At 34.8% G+C, this 18668-nt stretch overlaps 1 protein-coding gene across 1 annotated transcript in view; it reads right to left on the bottom strand.

The window, feature by feature from the left end:
- Positions 1–1094: 1094 nt before the first annotated feature.
- The window catches only part of Fh (fumarate hydratase), a 29045-nt gene continuing 11471 nt past the window's right edge, over positions 1095–18668 (bottom strand). The window contains exons 5-10 of the mRNA XM_005326576.5: positions 17007–17189; positions 15407–15572; positions 10271–10474; positions 8693–8820; positions 3792–3945; positions 1095–1287 (exon numbers count right to left, since the gene is read on the bottom strand). Coding sequence (XP_005326633.1) covers positions 1145–1287; positions 3792–3945; positions 8693–8820; positions 10271–10474; positions 15407–15572; positions 17007–17189 — 978 coding nt within the window. The 3' untranslated portion in view covers positions 1095–1144. The remainder of the gene's footprint in view (positions 1288–3791; positions 3946–8692; positions 8821–10270; positions 10475–15406; positions 15573–17006; positions 17190–18668) is intronic.

Genomic DNA, 18668 nt, shown 5'->3' with positions numbered 1-18668 from the left:
ATGTTATTAATTTTCCAAGAATATTAGGGGTAAGTATTCCATTTAAAAAAAATATGACTGATAAAACATTACTTACAGATATTCAGCTCATGGGCATTTCTCTCTTCATGACCCTGCTAATACATACGTGGAAAGAGGAAAAACAATAACAACAACAAAAAACAACCCTGTTCCAACTCCCTATATAAGAGGTTGATTTAAATCCTTCAGCTTTAGATTTAGGTCAATCTATTCTGGATCTCTCTAGAACTGCTAATCCAAAATCCCCTGAAGTTGTTTCAAATGAGTTCCTGCAGAAAATTCTTAGCAGAGATGCAGAGAGATGATGGGCAAGACTCACTCACAAGACCTGTTCATCTTTCCCTCCTTTCTAGTCCTCTCGCCTGCTTCCCTTATCCTTCTAATCCATGTTTGAAATCCTTTACCCACATCTTTCCAGTCTTTTTATAATAACTGAAGTAACACTGTGTGTGTGTATCATTAGCACATACAGTATAAATACCTCACTTTTTTTTTTTTAATCTACCCTATTTTCTAGCTTTTTAAATATATGCACAAACACAGAGATACACAATAGCTACTCAGAAGGGCTTGGTCAACACATGCTCCCAAATCATAGAAAACTTAAAGATGGGCATGATTTTGGATTGAAACAAAAAGAACGTTTTTTTTACTGAACAATTTTTTTTTTAAATAATCCAAACCAAAAAATTTATAACTCTTCAGGGTTAGGGAGATAGCTTAGTGGCAGAGCACATGCCTAGCATATGTGAGGTCCTGGGTTCCATCCCTGGCAATAGGGAAAAAACAAAAACAAAAACAAAAAAAACCTCATGGCTTTTTAAGAAAACTTACAGTGAAAAAATACATGTACAAATATCAGAGATTCAACTAGAATACTATTTAACATAAAAAAGGAAACAGACTTTTTCTTTTATTTTATATATTTTGTACTTATTCAATTTACTTTGAACCTAGCTAACCTGGAGTTTTATACACTGCTCAAATTTCTTTGCTAGTGAGTCTCAAGTCTAACAACAATTTCCTTTTAAGTGTATTCATTTTTGTCTAAGAAATAAACATAAGGAGTCTGATTTTTTAAATTTTATTTTACATGTTTATTTTTATCATAAATTTATTTCAATCACTTTGGACCCAGCATGTCCTTAGGCTTTACCCATTCGTCAAACTGCTCGGCTGTGAGATAGCCAAGCTCAATAGCAGTTTCCTTTAAAGTTGAACCTTTTTTGTGTGCAGTCTTAGCAATCTTTGCTGCCTTGTCATACCCTGAAGAAAAAATAGACAACACCAGAGTTAATGAAATTTGGTATTCTAAAGCAAAAAGTAATACTGTTTACTTGATATTGATGCTAGAAGTCTTCTTTAATGACATACTCCAAAAATTTAAAAAAAGTATTTAAAGTGAATATCTTGATAATTTACTTCTAATATAGAATAAAACCTTTACTTGTTTTAAGGTATAAAGACTTGAACATACCTCACTTTAAGTAGCACATGTCCTCCTACATTGAACTTGTCCATTAACTTAGGTATTTCACAGAGAAAACAAAAAAGAATATATAGCACCAAGACATAAAAGTACACAGGGTACATTTTCTCCAACAACATGTTTAACCAGCAACAATTATCTTTCTAAGAAAGCATTAATGGGTTAGATGCTCCAGTCCTGCAGAAAATGTACATAGTACCATAACAACTGGCAACTGGTGACTAGCTCTGAGGGGTGAGAAGTCCCTTCAGTGAAGGAGGAACAGCCAGTGCTCTCAGGAGAGACATGCCTTACAGCAGCAAATTCTTCTGAGTCTCTATTGCAGTGGCTTCCATTCCCTGGCCTCTCCTCAGACATTACAAGGATGGGGGGGGGGAGGGGGGGCAGTATAGCAGAAATATATACTGGTACAAAAGATCACAGGTACATTGCTGACTTCAGAATTATATGCTTTAAAATGAAGTTAGGGATTGGGCATTTGGCCTTGTAGTCTTGACTTAATATAACTTTTTTAAAAATTAGAAAAAATAAATGACCACCACCACCAACAACAACAACAAAAAATCAGAAGGCAAGAATGAAAATGAAAACAAGGTAGGAGGAAAGACCAAAAAAAAACAAAGACCAGGGGAATATGACCCAAGGTAAGAAGGCTGCTGAGGCAATATGATTACATGTGTATATGCAATTAATCATCACCTATAATACAAACTACTAAGATGGTTGATTTTATTACTGAATTGAATTTGTGAATGATCAACATGTTGTAAAGGGCATTTACTGACCAGAGTAGCTTTGAAAAGAATTCTCATGTGAAACTCAAGAGGATGTCTAAGCATGAATGCTCACTACTTTCAGTCCTCAAGTTCCACGAGATAGTATTAACAATTAGTCTGTTACACATCTAGGCCATGGGGAAGCCATGATTTGGAGGGCTGCATGGCTCAGTCTCTGTCAACTAGTAAGGAAATATTTGCTCATTTTATTCTTGTTTTGCCTCTAATAAGTCTTTTTCTCTCACTTTAAACTAATGTCATTCAGTTTTAGATACTTCTAATTTTAAAGATTTGAGGAAATATTTCTCACAAGAACCTTTTATCAATCCCTTTGCATCTTTTTAGTTGAATGTTGATGTATAATTTTAATGGATCAAAATATCATTATAAATACTATACCAAAAAAACATCACATTGGGCTCAGGGCTGCCTAAAACAGTCAAATGAGCTCTACTATTGTAAAACTGAAATTTTAGCTTTTTGGGAAGCTGAGATATAAAATCTGCCTTGAAAGTTCATAATTATAGAAAAATGCTTTAAAGTAGTATCCATAACATGATAAGACTACATGGTAACTTATTGTTCTAAAACAGAAAATCAAAGACTATATTAACTTCAGCAGAAAGAAAGGGTTTGACTTTTTTTGGTATCAGGAATTGAACCCATGGGTGCTTAACCACTGAGCCACATCTCCAGGCCCACCCACCAAGGTCTTGCTAAGTTGCTTATGGCTTCACTAAATTGCTGAGGCTGGCCTCAAACTTGCAATCCTCCTGCCTCAGCCTCCTGAGCTGCTGAGATTATAGGTGTGCACCACCATGCCTGGTGAGGGTTTGGCCTTTTATAAGTCACAACATAAAGCAATGAATGCCTTGAAACCTACAAAATAGCCAATCCAACAGGGATTGCTATGGTCAGTATACCATACAGGTCTGCTTCTATACAAAATAAAACAGCTACAATTCTGGAAAAGACTTGCAATACAAAAGCATGGTTATATACACAATATTTCCTTTTTTTCCCCATTCTCTAAAAGCAATGAATATATAACCTTCTTTCTATTACTTGGCAGCTTTCCATATCTGAACTGGATAAAAACAACAAAATCAAAGTATTATAGAGCATCTGTGAAGATAAGCAGATTCATTCCATGTGGATAATCAGCCAGTGCCACCTAGTGACATTACCAGCTGAAGGTCTTACAGAGAGCCTCCCCAAGTACCTGCACATTGAGTTTCTGAAGCCATTTAAATACATTTAAAATATTACTTCTGAATATTATATTTAAAATAAAATGAAATATAATGGATCACGTTTTGAAAGAACTATGTCACCATAGAAGTTATAAATATATAAAGTATCTTTTAATAAAATTTCAAGTATTTTAAGAGATTTTACTCAATGTCCAAAAGGAATTTGCTATCCACAAACATTGATTTGGCATTCTCTAAAAATGTTTCAGCTTTTAATTTTACATTCAAAATGGCATTATTCTTTATTCTTACCAATATGAGGATTAAGAGCAGTCACCAACATTAGAGATTCGTTCATTAGCTTGTTGATCCTGTCTGTGTTGGCCTGGATCCCCACCACGCAGTTTTCTGTGAAGGAAACTGAAGCATCTCCCAGCAGCCTGGCTGAGTGTAATACATTTTTAATCTTTCAGAGAGAGAGAGAGAGGGAGGGAGGGAAAGAAGAGGAAGAGACATTACTAGGCTTATTATTTTTTTTTTGACCAATGACACATATTATCTGTTGGCTTATTCTCAATGTATAATTCAATAAGCATATAGCACTCCTAAAAACTGTAAGGCCCTACACCCTAAAAACCAAATTTGAGGGCCAGGCATTGGCAAACACCTGTAATCCCAGTGACTCAGGAACCTGAGGCAGGAGGATGGAAAGTTCAAGGCCAGCCTCAGCAATTTAGTGAGATCCTGTCTCATAAGAAAGAAAAAAAAAAAAAAAAAAGGACCAGGGATAGGCTGTGGGCATAGAAATTGAAAAATTATTGCCTTATCAGAGGCAATACAAGGATGAGATGGGCAAATACTTCCTTACTAGTTGAGCATAAAATACAAGATCACTCATGTTGAGTATATAAAACAGGTATGAAGAGTTGGTGATCATAGTAAAAGAGGAATTAACTCCAGCTATAAGAACTGATGAAGTCCTACTTGATACAGAGGATTGGATACCCAGAGACAGACAAAATAATATTCCATGAAGGAGGAAACAGATGCAGAAATTTAAAAATTAAGTATATGCTTGAAGCAACTGGTCAAGTCAGGGTTTCCCAGTTCTTAAAGATCAACAAGGGTTTGTTTTGTTTTGTTTATTGGTTCTTTTTAGTTATGCATGACAGTAGAGTTCATTTTGATATAATTTTACAATCATGGAATATATCTTGTTCTAATTAAAGATCACCAAGGTTTTTATACTTAATAAAACAGACATTCCATTCACCTTAACTTTTCATATAATTTATAATATGAAAGTAATTGGTATGTTTTACCATTTGCTTCTTTTTATAGTATTTCCAATATAAACTAAGATATATTCACATCTTAATAGCCTTTTGTCTAAACTCAAGGGTACACTTCCAACAGACTCTAATAGAAGGCACTAAACTTTAAAAGTTTAATTTGATACTTGTCACTTTATTACATGGCAAATGTTGATAATCTCGATTTGTTTTCTATTAAAACAAAACAAGAAAAAATTTAAAAGATTACTAAGACAACATTTTCTTCTTTCTTCTCTTCCTGTCCCCTCTTAGGCTTTCTTTCATTGGTTTTACCTTTTCTATGTGCCTTGGATATCTATCAAATGACTTACTGAAATCCAGACACCAAGTGTCTGTATCATTTCCCTTAAACTAACAGGCCCATAACTCAACTCAAAAAATGAAATAAGAGGACTTGGTATGACTTTTTTTTTTTTTTAAATTCAACTCATGCTTGATAAATTATAAAAATCCAACAATGATTGCTATGTGCCTATATATGACATATAGCTGCTGTTAATTCTATGGAAACTTACTGGGAAGGAAAAATTTACGAGTCTGAATTCTATTGCAGGTTTTTTATTTACCATTAGAACATACACTGCAGAAGGGAAAAATCTGTCTTGTTTACTATTTTATTGTAAGCACCCAGTACAGTGCATGATATGGAGTAGAAGCTGATAAATATTTAGCGAAACTACTGAGAGAATACACTTAATATTTGTCATTTGCATGCCTATCAAATTAAGATTAGATTTCACACTATATACTAATAGAAAATACGCCTCTAAAATATTTTAGATATAACAATACTTGATACAGATAAAGTTCTAAATAGTGATGCAGCTTCATTATCTGAAGCTAGGAAAAAATGGATGAAAGATGATAATATTTTGTTCTATCTCTGGAAAAAATGAAAAAAGAACAATTCGGATAGATACAATGTTTCCACTAATGTAGAAGAGGTAAAACCAATGAAAAAGAATTTGACTTGGGATAGGAAGAGAACTGGGGAGAAAGAAAGAAGATTGTTTCAAGGAGGCACTGTCAACATCAGATGATGCAAGAGAAGAACTGTGGGATATCTGTTGAATTGAAGAGGTCACTAATGATGGGAGAATAACTCAGGTGCAAGTGGAAGGCACTGTGGACTTGTGGGAATCGTAGCATAAATGAAAGTGACTGTGGGGTATTCCTTCAAGATTGAATCTGAAGAAAGGAGGAAGCAAAAGTACAACATGAGAAGGAGGCAGGCTTTTAATTTTTTAAACTGAGGAAACTTGAACTTAGGTGAAGAAACCTATACTACTTCAGAATTTTTCTTCCTATTAAAAATGCAAACTGTCTAATTTTTTGAGTTCTTTGTATAATCTGGATATTAGGACTCTATCTGAAGTGTGAGGAGTAAAAATTTGTTCCCAGGATGTAGGCTCCCTATTTACCTCTCTTATTGTTTCTCTTGCTGAGAAAAAACTTTTTAGTTTAAGTAAGTCCCATTTGTTGATTCTTGTTATTAACTCTTGTGCTATGGGTATCCTATTAAGGAATTTGGAGCCCGACCCCACAATATGTAGATCGGAGCCAACTTTTTCTTCTATCAGACACAGAGTCTCTGATTTGATATCAAGCTCCTTGATCCATTTTGAGTTAACTTTTGTGCATGGCGAGAGAAAGGATTCAGTTTCATTTTGTTGCATATGGATTTCCAGTTTTCCCAACACCATTTGTTGAAGATGCTATCCTTCCTCCATTGCATGCTTTTAGCTCCTTTATCAAATATAAGATAGTTGTAACTTTGTGGATTAGTCTGTGTCCTCTATTCTATACCATTGGTCCACCCGCCTGTTTTGGTACCAGTACCATGCTGTTTTTGTCACTATTGCTCTGTAATATAGTTTGAGATCTAGTATCGCTATACCACCTGATTCACACTTCCTGCTTAGAATTGCTTTTGCTATTCTGGGTCTTTTATTTTTCCTATGAATTTCATGATTGCTTTATCTATTTCTACAAGCAATGCCATTGGGATTTTGATTGGCATTGCATTAAACCTATAGAGAACTTTTGGTAATATTGCCATTTTGATAATGTTAGTTCTGTTTTTTTTTTTTTTTAATATTTATTTCTTTTTAGTTATTGGCAGACACAACATCTTTGTTTGTACGTGGTGCTGAGGATCGAACCCGGGCCGCACGCATGCCAGGCGAGCGCACTACCGCTTGAGCCACATCCCCAGCCCCTGATAATGTTAGTTCTGCCTATCCATGAACAGGGTATATTTTTCCATCTTCTAAGATCTTCTACTTCTCTCTTTAGGGTTCTGTAGTTTTCATTGTATAAATCTTTCACCTCTTTTGTTAGGTTGATTCCCAAGTATTTTATTTTTTTTGAGGATATTGTGAATGGAGTGTTTTTCCTCATTTCCGTTTCAGAAGTTTTGTCGCTGATATACAGAAATGCCTTTGATTTATGCGTGTTGATTTTATATCCTGCCACTTTGCTGAATTCATTTATTAGTTCTAGTAGTTTCAAATAACCCAATCAACAAATGGGCCAAGGACCTGAACAGACACTTCTCAGAGGAGGACATACAATCAATCAACAAGTACATGGAAAAATGCTCACCATCTCTAGCAGTCAGAGAAATGCAAATCAAAACCACCCTAAGATACCATCTCACTCCAGTAAGATTGGCAGCCACTATGAAGTCAAACAACAACAAGTGCTGGCAAGGATGTGGAGAAAAGGGTACACTTGTACATTGCTGGTGGGACTGCAAATTGGTACGGCCAATTTGGAAAGCAGTATGGAGATTCCTAGGAAAGCTGGGAATGGAACCACCATTTGACCCTGCTATTGCCCTTCTTGGACTATTCCCTGAAGACCTTAAGAGAGCATGCTACAGGGATACTGCCACATCAATGTTCATAGCAGCACAATTCACAATAGCTAGACTGTGGAACCAACCCAGATGCCCTTCAACAGATGAATGGATAAAAAAAATGTGGCATTTATACACCATGGAATATTACACAGCACTAAAAAATGACAAAATCATGGAATTTGCAGGGAAATGGATGGCCCTAGAGCAGATTATGCTTAGTGAAGCTAACCAATCCCTAAAAAACAAATACCAAATGTCTTCTTTGATATAATGAGAGCAACTATGAACAGAGCAGGGAGGAAGAGCAGGAAGAAAAGATTAACATTAAACAGAGACATGAGATGGGAGGGAAAGAGAGAGAAAAGGGAAATTGCATGGAAATGAAGGGAGACCCTCATTGCTATACAAAATTACATATAAGAGGTTGTGAGGGGAATGGGAAAATAAACCAAGGAGAGAAATTAATTACAGTAGATGGGGTAGAGAAAGAAGATGTGAGGGAAGGGGAGGGGGGATAGTAGGGGATAGGAAAGGTAGCAGAATACAACAATTACTAATAGGGCATTATGTAAAATTGTGGATGTGTAACTGACGTGATTCTGCAATCTGCGTTTGGGGTAAAATTGGGAGTTCATAACCCACTTCAATCTAATGTATGAAATATGATATGTCAAGAGCTTTGTAATGTTGTGAACAACCAATTAAAAAAAAAAAGAAATGCCAAAGGGGACCCCTTCAACCTGCAGTGAAAGAATACCAGAAAATAACTCAAAGCCATATGAAGAAATAAAGAATGTCAGCAGAAGTAAAGGTAGAAGCCAGTAAAATAAATATGCAAACTGTCAAATCACTTAATTCCTAATATTTAGGGCTACTCTTCTAAGAAGTACTTGATTTCCAATTGCTACTATTATCATATAATTATCTAATGTGGAAACTCTTGAACTTAAGGAAAAACAAAAACAATGACAATTAGCTTTTAGTCAAAATCATTAAAAACTGAATTTAAAGCTTACCATCATTGGCTTGAAAACATTCAATTCAAAATGTCCATTGCTGCCTCCAACAGTAACAGCGACATGATTCCCCATGACTTGAGCTGCAACCATGGTCATTGCTTCACACTGAGTAGGGTTCACCTTGCCTTCAAGGAAACCACCAGTGACAGAATGCACATCAAATGCGCTCATAATTTCATGCATCAGTTTAAAATTATGTTTTATGTCAAATAATCAGGCAAAGGAGGAAGTCTAATTTCATTAAATAAAAGACATTCAAAAAAGACCAATTTAATGAAATAAACTGACTAAAGAAAGGGAGATGAGTAGCCACAAAACTGAATCACTCGATGGCTAATGAGAAACTACATCTAATACATTACAGTTCTCCACTATCGTGGTTTTTATTCATGTTATGGAGCCAAGTACACAATACACAATCAGAAATATGGAGACCCTACCTTCATGGAACTTGGTTAGGAAAAAAGCTGGCAATTTCATAGACATTGGGTAAATAAAGAGAAATATAAGCTGCTATGGGAACACTTATAAAAGAGGAATATCACCAACACTTGGGAAGCTTCCTGTCAAGCTGAAACTCTGCTATCTACCACGAGTCTCTGGAATTCCACTACCCTGGGAATGTCCCTCCAACAAGCTTCTTCTAATCAATGCAAGTTAACACATTGGGAAGATACCTCCTTTATCTGTGACTCTCCATTTCTCTTTTAGGAAATCATCTTGGATTTGCAATCAAGTAAATCCATATGTCATTTGTCAATATGAAATACTTAAAAACAAGATATTCTCTTGATCTATTACAGGCACAGATTTAAAACAATCAACCGTCAGACCATTCTTTCTCAATATTAAAAATTACTTTGTCAGTTTTAGACTGATGTATATTGGCCTACAGAGGACTTTATGAATCTCAATTCTATCATGTGATAAATACTGCCACCTCAACTTTGTTCCAGTATGATCGGCATGTATTTTCTGCCTTCACCTTCAGTCACTAGTACAGTGCTGAATGGGTAGAATCCTTCACTTTCAAGATACTCCTCCAGACCAGACTCAACTCATCAGTCATTCCTTAAATGTTACTATTCATCCAGCTGTATTCACTCACCAGCACTGTTCACATTTCTCCACTGAAACCAATGATTTTCAGGTAAGTCTATCAAATGACTTACTGAAATCCAGACACCAAGTGCCTGTATCATTTACCTTAAACTGACAGGCCCATAACTAAACACAAAACATGAAATAAGAGGACTTGGTATGACTTTTTTTTTTTTTTAATTCAACTCATGCTGATTATTTAAAACACTATTCTAGAATTCTCTTTGCTTTGGCCTGTGAAGGACAGAACTATTACATACCTTCTTCAAATAAGAGAACTGAAATATAGCTAACTTTTTCCTAACTTGTGTGGTGATGTTCTTAGAAATCCTGATTCAAGATAGCCCACACAAACATTTTGAAACAAGTGTGTCTTGTGTTTCCCTATCTAACTATGGGATCACATTCTAAAGTTGAGAATGTCTGGGATTTTATTTAAATTCCAGTTCCAACCTTTAATAGCTATGTGATTACCTGGCATGATACTGCTTCCTGGTTCATTTTCAGGCAAGATCAGTTCTCCCAGACCAGACCGAGGACCAGAACCCAGAAAACGAATATCATTTGCTATCTTCATCAGACTGCATGCAGTAGTGTTCATGGCTCCACTGAGTTCCACCAAAGCATCATGAGCAGCCAGAGCTTCAAATTTATTTGGAGCAGTAACAAAAGGTAAGCCTGAAGAAAAAATAGACAACCTGGATGAACAGTAAAATAAATAAGTCTGTCTGCTTTCAACAAGTTAAACAAAGTTTCAGTACATGAAAAGCAAAAATACAACAGAGGAGATAGCCTTTTTAACAAATGGTGCTGGAAAAACTGGTTCTCCATAGGTAGAAGAATGAGGACTTTTATCTCCCACCCTGAACAATAGTCAACTGAAATGAATCAAAAAACCTAGGAATTAGACCAAATCATAGACACTCCAACATATGGGCACAGGCAATGACTTTCTCAATAGGAATCCTAACACTCAGGAAATAATGCCAAGAGTTAATAAGTACGATGGCATCAAATTAAAAAGCTTCTGTACAGCAAAATAATTAGGAATGTGAATAGAGAACCTACAAATTGGGAGAAAATCTTTGCTACTCTTTGACAAAGAGTTAATCATCAAAAAACTTAACACCAGCTGGGCACAGTGGTACACAACTGTAATTTTAGCAACTCAGGAGGCTGCAGCAGGAGGATCACAAGTTCAAGGTCAGTAGATCACAGTTTGAGACCAATTCTCAAAAGAAATACAAATGGCCAACAAATATTTGAAAAACTATTCAACACCATTAGCAATTAGGGAAATACAAGGAAAACTACCCTGAGATTTCATCTCACTCCAGTCAGAACTGCAGCATCAAGAATACAAACAGCCAGGCACAGTGGTGCACACCTGTAATCCCAGTGGCTTGGGAGGCCAATGCAGGAGATCAAAGGTTCAAAGCTAGCCTCAGCAACTTAGCAAGAATCTATCTCAAATTAAAAAATAAAAGAGGGCTGGGATGAGGCTCAATAGTTAAGCACCCCTGGGTTCAAGCCCTGGTACAAAAAACAAACAAACAAAAGCAAATGTTGAAAGGCTATGGAGAAAAAGGAACACTCCTGCACTGATGATGGGATTGTAGATTACTAAAATTTCGGTGGCAATCAGTATGGAGGTTCCTTAAAAGGCTAGGCATGGAACCAACAGATAAGTGGCTAGCTAAACTACTTCTCACTATTAATCCTGAAGTAGTAAAGTCATCATACTACAGTGATACATACGTACCCATTTACAGCAGCACAATTCACAATAGTCAAATTACGGAACCAGCCATCAATAGATCAATACATAAAGAAAATGAGGCATATATACACTAAGGAGTTTTATTCAGTCATAAAGAAAAATGAAATTGTCATTTGTAGGAAAATGAATGGAACTTGACAACATTATGTTATTCAAAATAAGCCAAAACTCAGAAGGTCAAGGGCTGTATGTTTTCTCTCTTATGTGGAAGCTACAGAGGAAAAGGAAAAGAAGTGTAGGGGGTCTCATTAAAATTGAAGGGAGACCAGTAAAGTAGGAGAAAGGAATCAGGGAGAGGGAGTAGGAGAAGGAAAGGGGAAATATTGGGGAATGATATTGGCCAAAAATTATATTGTTATATTATGTGCACATATGAATACATAACAACAAATCCCACCATTATTTACAACTATAATGTACCAACAAAAAAATATGGAAGAAAAAACAATACAACCAAGGGCTAGGGGTACTGCTCAATGATAAAATGTTTTCTCTAGCAAGTATAAGGCCCTGGGTTTGATCCCTAGCATTGCAAACACAAAAACTATAAAGATTCCCAAAGAGAATTAAAAATTGTACTTCAGAAAAAATGTTTAAGGTTTAAACTTTATGTAGATTTAAGTAGTCCTAAAAGAATACAAAGAATCTAGCACCAGAACATTTAAAGGATGAAATAACAAGTACAACAAATATACGAGGAAAAAAAACACTACTGTAAAACTGTACTGCCAACATGTGTATAATGCCTGACTACTCTTGAGTAAAAGTGAAAAGTGAATGAAATCCACTCCACTTTACTCCACACTGTTCCTAGTATTGTTGAGTTTTTTGTGTTTTTTTGGTACCAGGGATTGAACTCAGGGGCACTCAATCACTAAGCCACATTCCTAGCACTACTTGGTATTTCATTTAGAGACAGATTCTCCACTGAGTTACATAGTGCCTTGTTCTTGCTGAGGTTGGCTTTGAACTCTAGATCCTCCTGCCTTCAGCCTCCTGAGCCACTGGGATTACGGGTGTGTGCCACCACACCTGGCTCTAGTACAGTTTTAAAAAATTTCTTTGTCCACTTTATTCTGTTCCATTTTTCCCCTCTAGTCAGGGGCCAAAAGATCTCCCTGAGAGAATAAGGAACAAAAATGAGTTAGATGTTCTTAGTCACTCCCATGTCAATTTCAAAAACCTACTTATTCTAAACCTTAAAAATATAGTCTTTTTTTTTTTAAACTAAAATGTGATTTAAAAGAAAAAAAAACAGCTAGTACACTTGAACATGTATTGTATAATTATCTCCACCCTAACCCTCTGGCAATATCTATATATTAATAAGACTTTTCTGTAGAGAACAACTTGGCTGTAATAACAGTAATCATTATTCAGACTACAGTACTCAACTAAAGGAACCAAATAATTTAAAAAGATCTAATAATTTAAAGAAATATCACAACATGACATTTTAAAAAAGAAATTAAGCCTGTCTACAACAAATCATTCAAAAGTTATTTCTGCCAATTTTGAAACTTTCACTTCAAAGCAGCTTCAAAGAGAAAATAACTGAATACCACCAGATAGTAAACAAAGTTAACACTGGTATTTTAACTGCATGCTATATAAACTCCTATATAGAAAACCTTTTAAAAGTAAAGGGATTAGCCAGGTGCAGTGGTGCACACCTGAGACAGGAGGATTGCAAGTTCAAAGCCAGCCTCAGCAATGGTGAGGCGCTAAGCAACTCAGTGAGACCCTGTCTCTAAATACAAAATAGGGCTAGGGATGCAGCTCACTGGCCAAGTGCCTCTGAATTCAATCCCTGGTACAAAAAGAAAAGGGGGGGTGGTTAACAGCTTTTGAAATGAATATAAAACATGTTTCATAGAAAAATATTTTTCAAAAACTTTTTGGTGCATTATAAATTATGCTATATTTGTACATAATTTGATCAACCACATTCCCTAGTACCTTCCCCTCCATCCTCCCTTTAATCCACTTGCTCTATTCTACTGATCTCCCATTACTACCATTTTAATTAGTGTACTGTAATTACATATAAAAGTAGGATTGTGGTATAACTGTTCATGGACATGGCATAATTTTATAGATTTCATTTGCCAGTACTTCCTCAAACCTCCCGCATCCTTCTCTGCTACCCTACTCATCTCCCTTTTATTTAGATTGCCCCTCCCCTTTAAAAAATTCCTTTCTTTCTACCTTCCACATACAAGAGAAACCAATAAGCCCTTGACTTTCTGAGTCTTCTTTCACTTAACATGATGTTATCCAGTTCATCTGTTTACTAGCAAATGCCATAATTTTCCTTTATGGCTGAACAAAAGTCCATTGTGTATACATGCCACATTTCCTTAATTTGTTTGTTAATAGGAACCTGGGCTGGTTTCATAACTTGACTATTGTGAACTGTCCTGCTTTAAACATTGCCATGTGTGTATGACGATAATGTGCTGATTTAGTTCTTTTGGAAAATACCAAAGAATGGGATGCATGGGTCATATGGTGGGTCCATTTCTAGTCTTCTGAGGAATCTCCATACTGCTTTTCAATGTGGTTATACTAATGTGCAGTCCCATCAACAATGTATAAGTGTACCTTTTCCCCCATATCCTTACTAGACATTGTTATTTGTATTATTGATCATTACTATTCTAACTGGAGTGAGATAAAAATTTAGTATAGTTTTGATTTTCATTTCCTTGATTGCTAAGGATGTTAAATATTTTTTTAATTTATTCATTGGTCATTTATACTTCTTCTTTTGAAAAAGATGTCTGTGTTGAGATCATTTGCCCATTTATTCATTGGGTTATTTGGTTTTAGAGTGTTCAGTTTTTTTAATTCTTCTTAAGAGTAGTTGGAAAAGATTTTCTCCCATTCTACGGGGTAGCTTCACACTCTTTTTTCCTTTGCTGTGCAGAAGCTTTTTAATTTGATGCCATCCTATTTATTGATTCTTGGTTTTATTTACTGAGCTTTTCAGGTGTCTAATTAAGGCAGTTAGTGCCTGTGCCAGTATGCTGGAGAGTTGAATCTGTTTTCTTCTAGTAGTTGCAGTGTTTCTGGTCCAATTCCTAGGTCTTGATTCACTTTGAGTTGATTTTTACATAGAATGAGAGACAAGGATATACTTTTATTCTTCTACATCAGAATACCTAGTTTTTCTATCACCCTTTGTTAAAAAGGCTCTTTTCTCCTACATATGTTTTTGGTATTTTTGTTAAGTATCAGATGACTATTATATATACTTGTCTATTCTATTCTACTGTAATTATGTCTGTTCTGATGCTAATATCATGCTGTTTTGTTACCATATCTCTGTAGTATAATTTGAGATAAGTTATCATGATGTCATCTCCCCCAGCATTGCTCTTATTGTCTTTTATTCTTCCACGTGAATTTTGGAATTGTTTTTCTTAGTTTTGTGAAAAATGTCATTGGTATTTTGATGAAGATCACCTTTAATCTGTGAACCACTTTTTGTAATATGGCCATTTAAAAAATATTAATTCTGACTATCCAAGAACATGGGAGGTTTTTCTATCTTTTAATGTCTTGTTCAATTTCTTCAGTGTTCTACAGTTTTCACTATAGAGGTCTTTCACCTCTTTGGTTAGATTTATTCCCAGGGTTTTCTTGTTTCTGTTTTTTAAGACTATTCTGAAAAATCATTTCTAAGTTTATGGAAGATGATATGTCATGAGCTTTGTAATGTTTTGAACAACCAATTAAAAAAAAATCAAAAAAATGCAAGGCAAAGATACCTAAAAATTACCTGAACTAGTACAATGAAAAAGTATACTAACTCATGAATCACTAACCTGTGAGTGCAGCTACTTTTGCAGCAACTTTTTCCGCAAAACCGATTCTAGTATTTAAACCAGTACCAACAGCAGTGCCTCCAGCTGCAAGCTCATAGATTCTTGGCATGGCAGCTTTTATTCTGGCTATTGCATATTGTACTTGCTGAACATAACCACTAAATTCCTTAAAAGAGAAGAAAATTAAGGTGAGAATTTCCTAATGGCTTACAAGTTATTCTAATTATATTAAGTAGAAGTTTAAAAAAAAATCAGACTACTAAATTATAAGGTACTCAAGTGGTATTTACACTATGTCAATTCATATGATGAGCAAAATACAGGGATAGATGAGGATTTATAAACCTATTAGAAAGGACAACATAGGAAATAAACTTTAAAAAAGAACAACTTTACAATATTAAATTATTGGGGTTTTTTTTTGTTGTTGTGTCCCAGAAAACTTTGAGAAAAAACACTAAATATTCTCCCAAGGAAAAATACAAACTTCTTCGTTCAATTTCAGTTTAAAAACCTGAGAAGAAACATAAAGACATTTTACAGGGAGCTGAGAAGCTAAGTGTCTAAGTGAATAACATGAAAAGGAAAGAGTAGAGTTGAAACTTCATTGTCACTACAAAATTTAATTCTACTATCAATGTCACATTGGTTCCCAAAACATCATACACTTTAAACAACCATAAAATTTATTATGTTTGAATATAGCAAGGGCCCTATTAACAATTATGCAAGGACAAAAGACATAAGCTGGGCAAGCCAAGGTATATAAGTACACTAAGTCTTTTCTTTCCTGCCTGAAGACATTAAAAAACCATAAACATTTTTGATTAGTACTAGGATTTCATACTGTTTTAAAGAAAACATTTTAAAAGATATAATTCTTTTCAGGGAAACCAGATCATGTGACATAATATCATATGTGCACATGCATCTATACATGTACAGAGGCTGGATTCACTTATGGAGTATATTTTGATTAGGGAAAAAGGCAAAAACTCAAAAGACAATTTTAATAAAAGCAACTATAAATGCTTTTGATAAAGTCAAACAAAAACAGAATTTTCTATCAGGATAGGTAAAATGATGATTATATATAGATGATTGAGTCAGGGCCCTAATGAACATGGTTTTCAACACGTGATGCATTAAAAAAAAAAAAAAGGAAAAAGAAAATAGAAGCCAGAGAGAAAAGAGGTTTCAAACACATATATGGTTCCTCCTTAGAAATTACACATGGTACTAAGAGTCAATGATGCAAAGAGAAATGAGACATGGCTTTAAAACGCAACTTTTCTTTATTGTACAGCTCAGAAAACTGAGCCATAGAAGGCTAACCACTTTTCCTAACGTCACATATCTCACACAGAACAAAAACCTGAACCTGAGCAGTCTAACTTGAGGGTGGCTCACTGCTAATACACTGTGCTCCTTTCCTAAGGGAAAGCTATTAAACATTACTGATCAGTTAACACAGAACAATCTCTGTCACTGAATTTAAATGTTATAAATTTGGCCTTTTAAACCAGTAAGACTTTGAAGGTGATACAATGGCCATTTTTATCAATTCCTAAATTGAATAAAATGATTCAAACTCCTATACCTGCCCAAGAGTAAGTGGAACAGCATCTTGAGTGTGAGTACGTCCAATTTTGATGATCTGTGCAAACTCTTTGGATTTTGCATTGAGAGCATCATGTAGTTTCTGTAGTCCTGGTAACAGTACTTCATGGACCTCTACTGCAGCAGCAATGTGCATTGCTGTGGGAAAAGTATCATTGGAGCTCTGTTGGAAATTTTTCAAAAGGAACATAAAATGTTAAATCATGAGCAACAGAAAACAAATGAGTATCTCAATCTCAAAAAAAACCTCACTAAATGACAATTTCAGAACTGGCTATATGTAATAATTACATTTAATGTGGCAAGTTAGATCACTTAAGTCAAATAAGAAGCATCCTAGTTCTCAGAACTGTTTTATATACAAGTATATTGGGTGTATTACATATTATAACCAAGTACACTTAATGTGTTACGTATTTGCCCACTAGTAAATGACAGCAAAACAAAGTAAACAACTGTATTTGATGATAGTTAATATCTCCTTTCAATTAAATAGTACATCCAATTTTCCACATGTATTTATTAAACTTCAGGAGAGTTCTATGGGGTAAGTCACTACTTTAACAATAGGAAAGTCAAGTTCTCAAAGAAATCACAATGGCTTGCCAAAATACTCAGGAACTGGTAAAATAGACCTAACCAAATAGTGTCTACTCAGTACTCTTTCCTCAACTATTGATCCTGTACTTTAAAACTATGTTTTTTAAAATTATGGAAAATAGTAAAACACAATGGTAGGATAACCATTACAATGAATACTCATGGACCTAAACTCAGCAATTATCAATATACTCAACATACTGTATGTAGTCAATCTTGTATCATCTGTAACTCTACTCTATCCTCTCATCTTACTACACACACTGTATTATTCTGAAACAGATTACAGACTGCAGAATGTAAAATAAATTTACATTTAAAGGTGAGTTCTGAATCTGAAAAATCCTTATCCAATAAACTCATGTAAAAAGCTTTCGTTTTAATACTTTACAATATATTATACTATACCCAACACTCAGATCCTGGCTTCTATGTATCATTTTTCAAGAAGGTTGTCCAATAGTTCCTTTGAAATGTCAGTTTCTAGCATTAGGGCAAGGGAAATCTAAGACAATAAGCCAGGAATATCTTACAGGGCCAGAAAGTAAGAAAAAAAATAGTGACATAATTTAGAAGACGTAAGAGTTAACTCAACAGGTTCCTAAACAGATAATTTAAGCAATAATATAAATATCAAAAGTACTGGATTATAAACAATCCATGAATCCAAACTGAAAAACATAATTGAATAAGTAAATAAAATGGGGAAGGATAAATTTTTCTTACCAAAAAAACAAACTTGAATTAATAAATGTAGAAAGAAGGAAAATTGAAAATCACTTTTAAAATATCATGAGTAGTAAGTGCTGTAGGTAAGATTCATTGACGAAGGCTAAAATAAACAGGAAAAGTTTCAGGAGAAAGAAAGTATTTGTATAGTCTTGAAGTATCTCTATTAATTAATGTGGTGATTATAACACATGTACAAAATTTCTTCAATATTCCATCCTCTAGGAACTAAGCTCAAGTGTAGTGCCTGGAATGAAGGCAAGACTTAATACCTCATTTTTAACAAGTAACGTATGGAAGAAGAAAAATAGTA

The sequence above is a fragment of the Ictidomys tridecemlineatus genome, chromosome 10 (genome assembly GCF_052094955.1).
Source record: "Ictidomys tridecemlineatus isolate mIctTri1 chromosome 10, mIctTri1.hap1, whole genome shotgun sequence".
Lineage (NCBI taxonomy): Eukaryota > Metazoa > Chordata > Mammalia > Rodentia > Sciuridae > Ictidomys > Ictidomys tridecemlineatus.
This window is presented reverse-complemented; position numbering and strand designations above follow the sequence as displayed.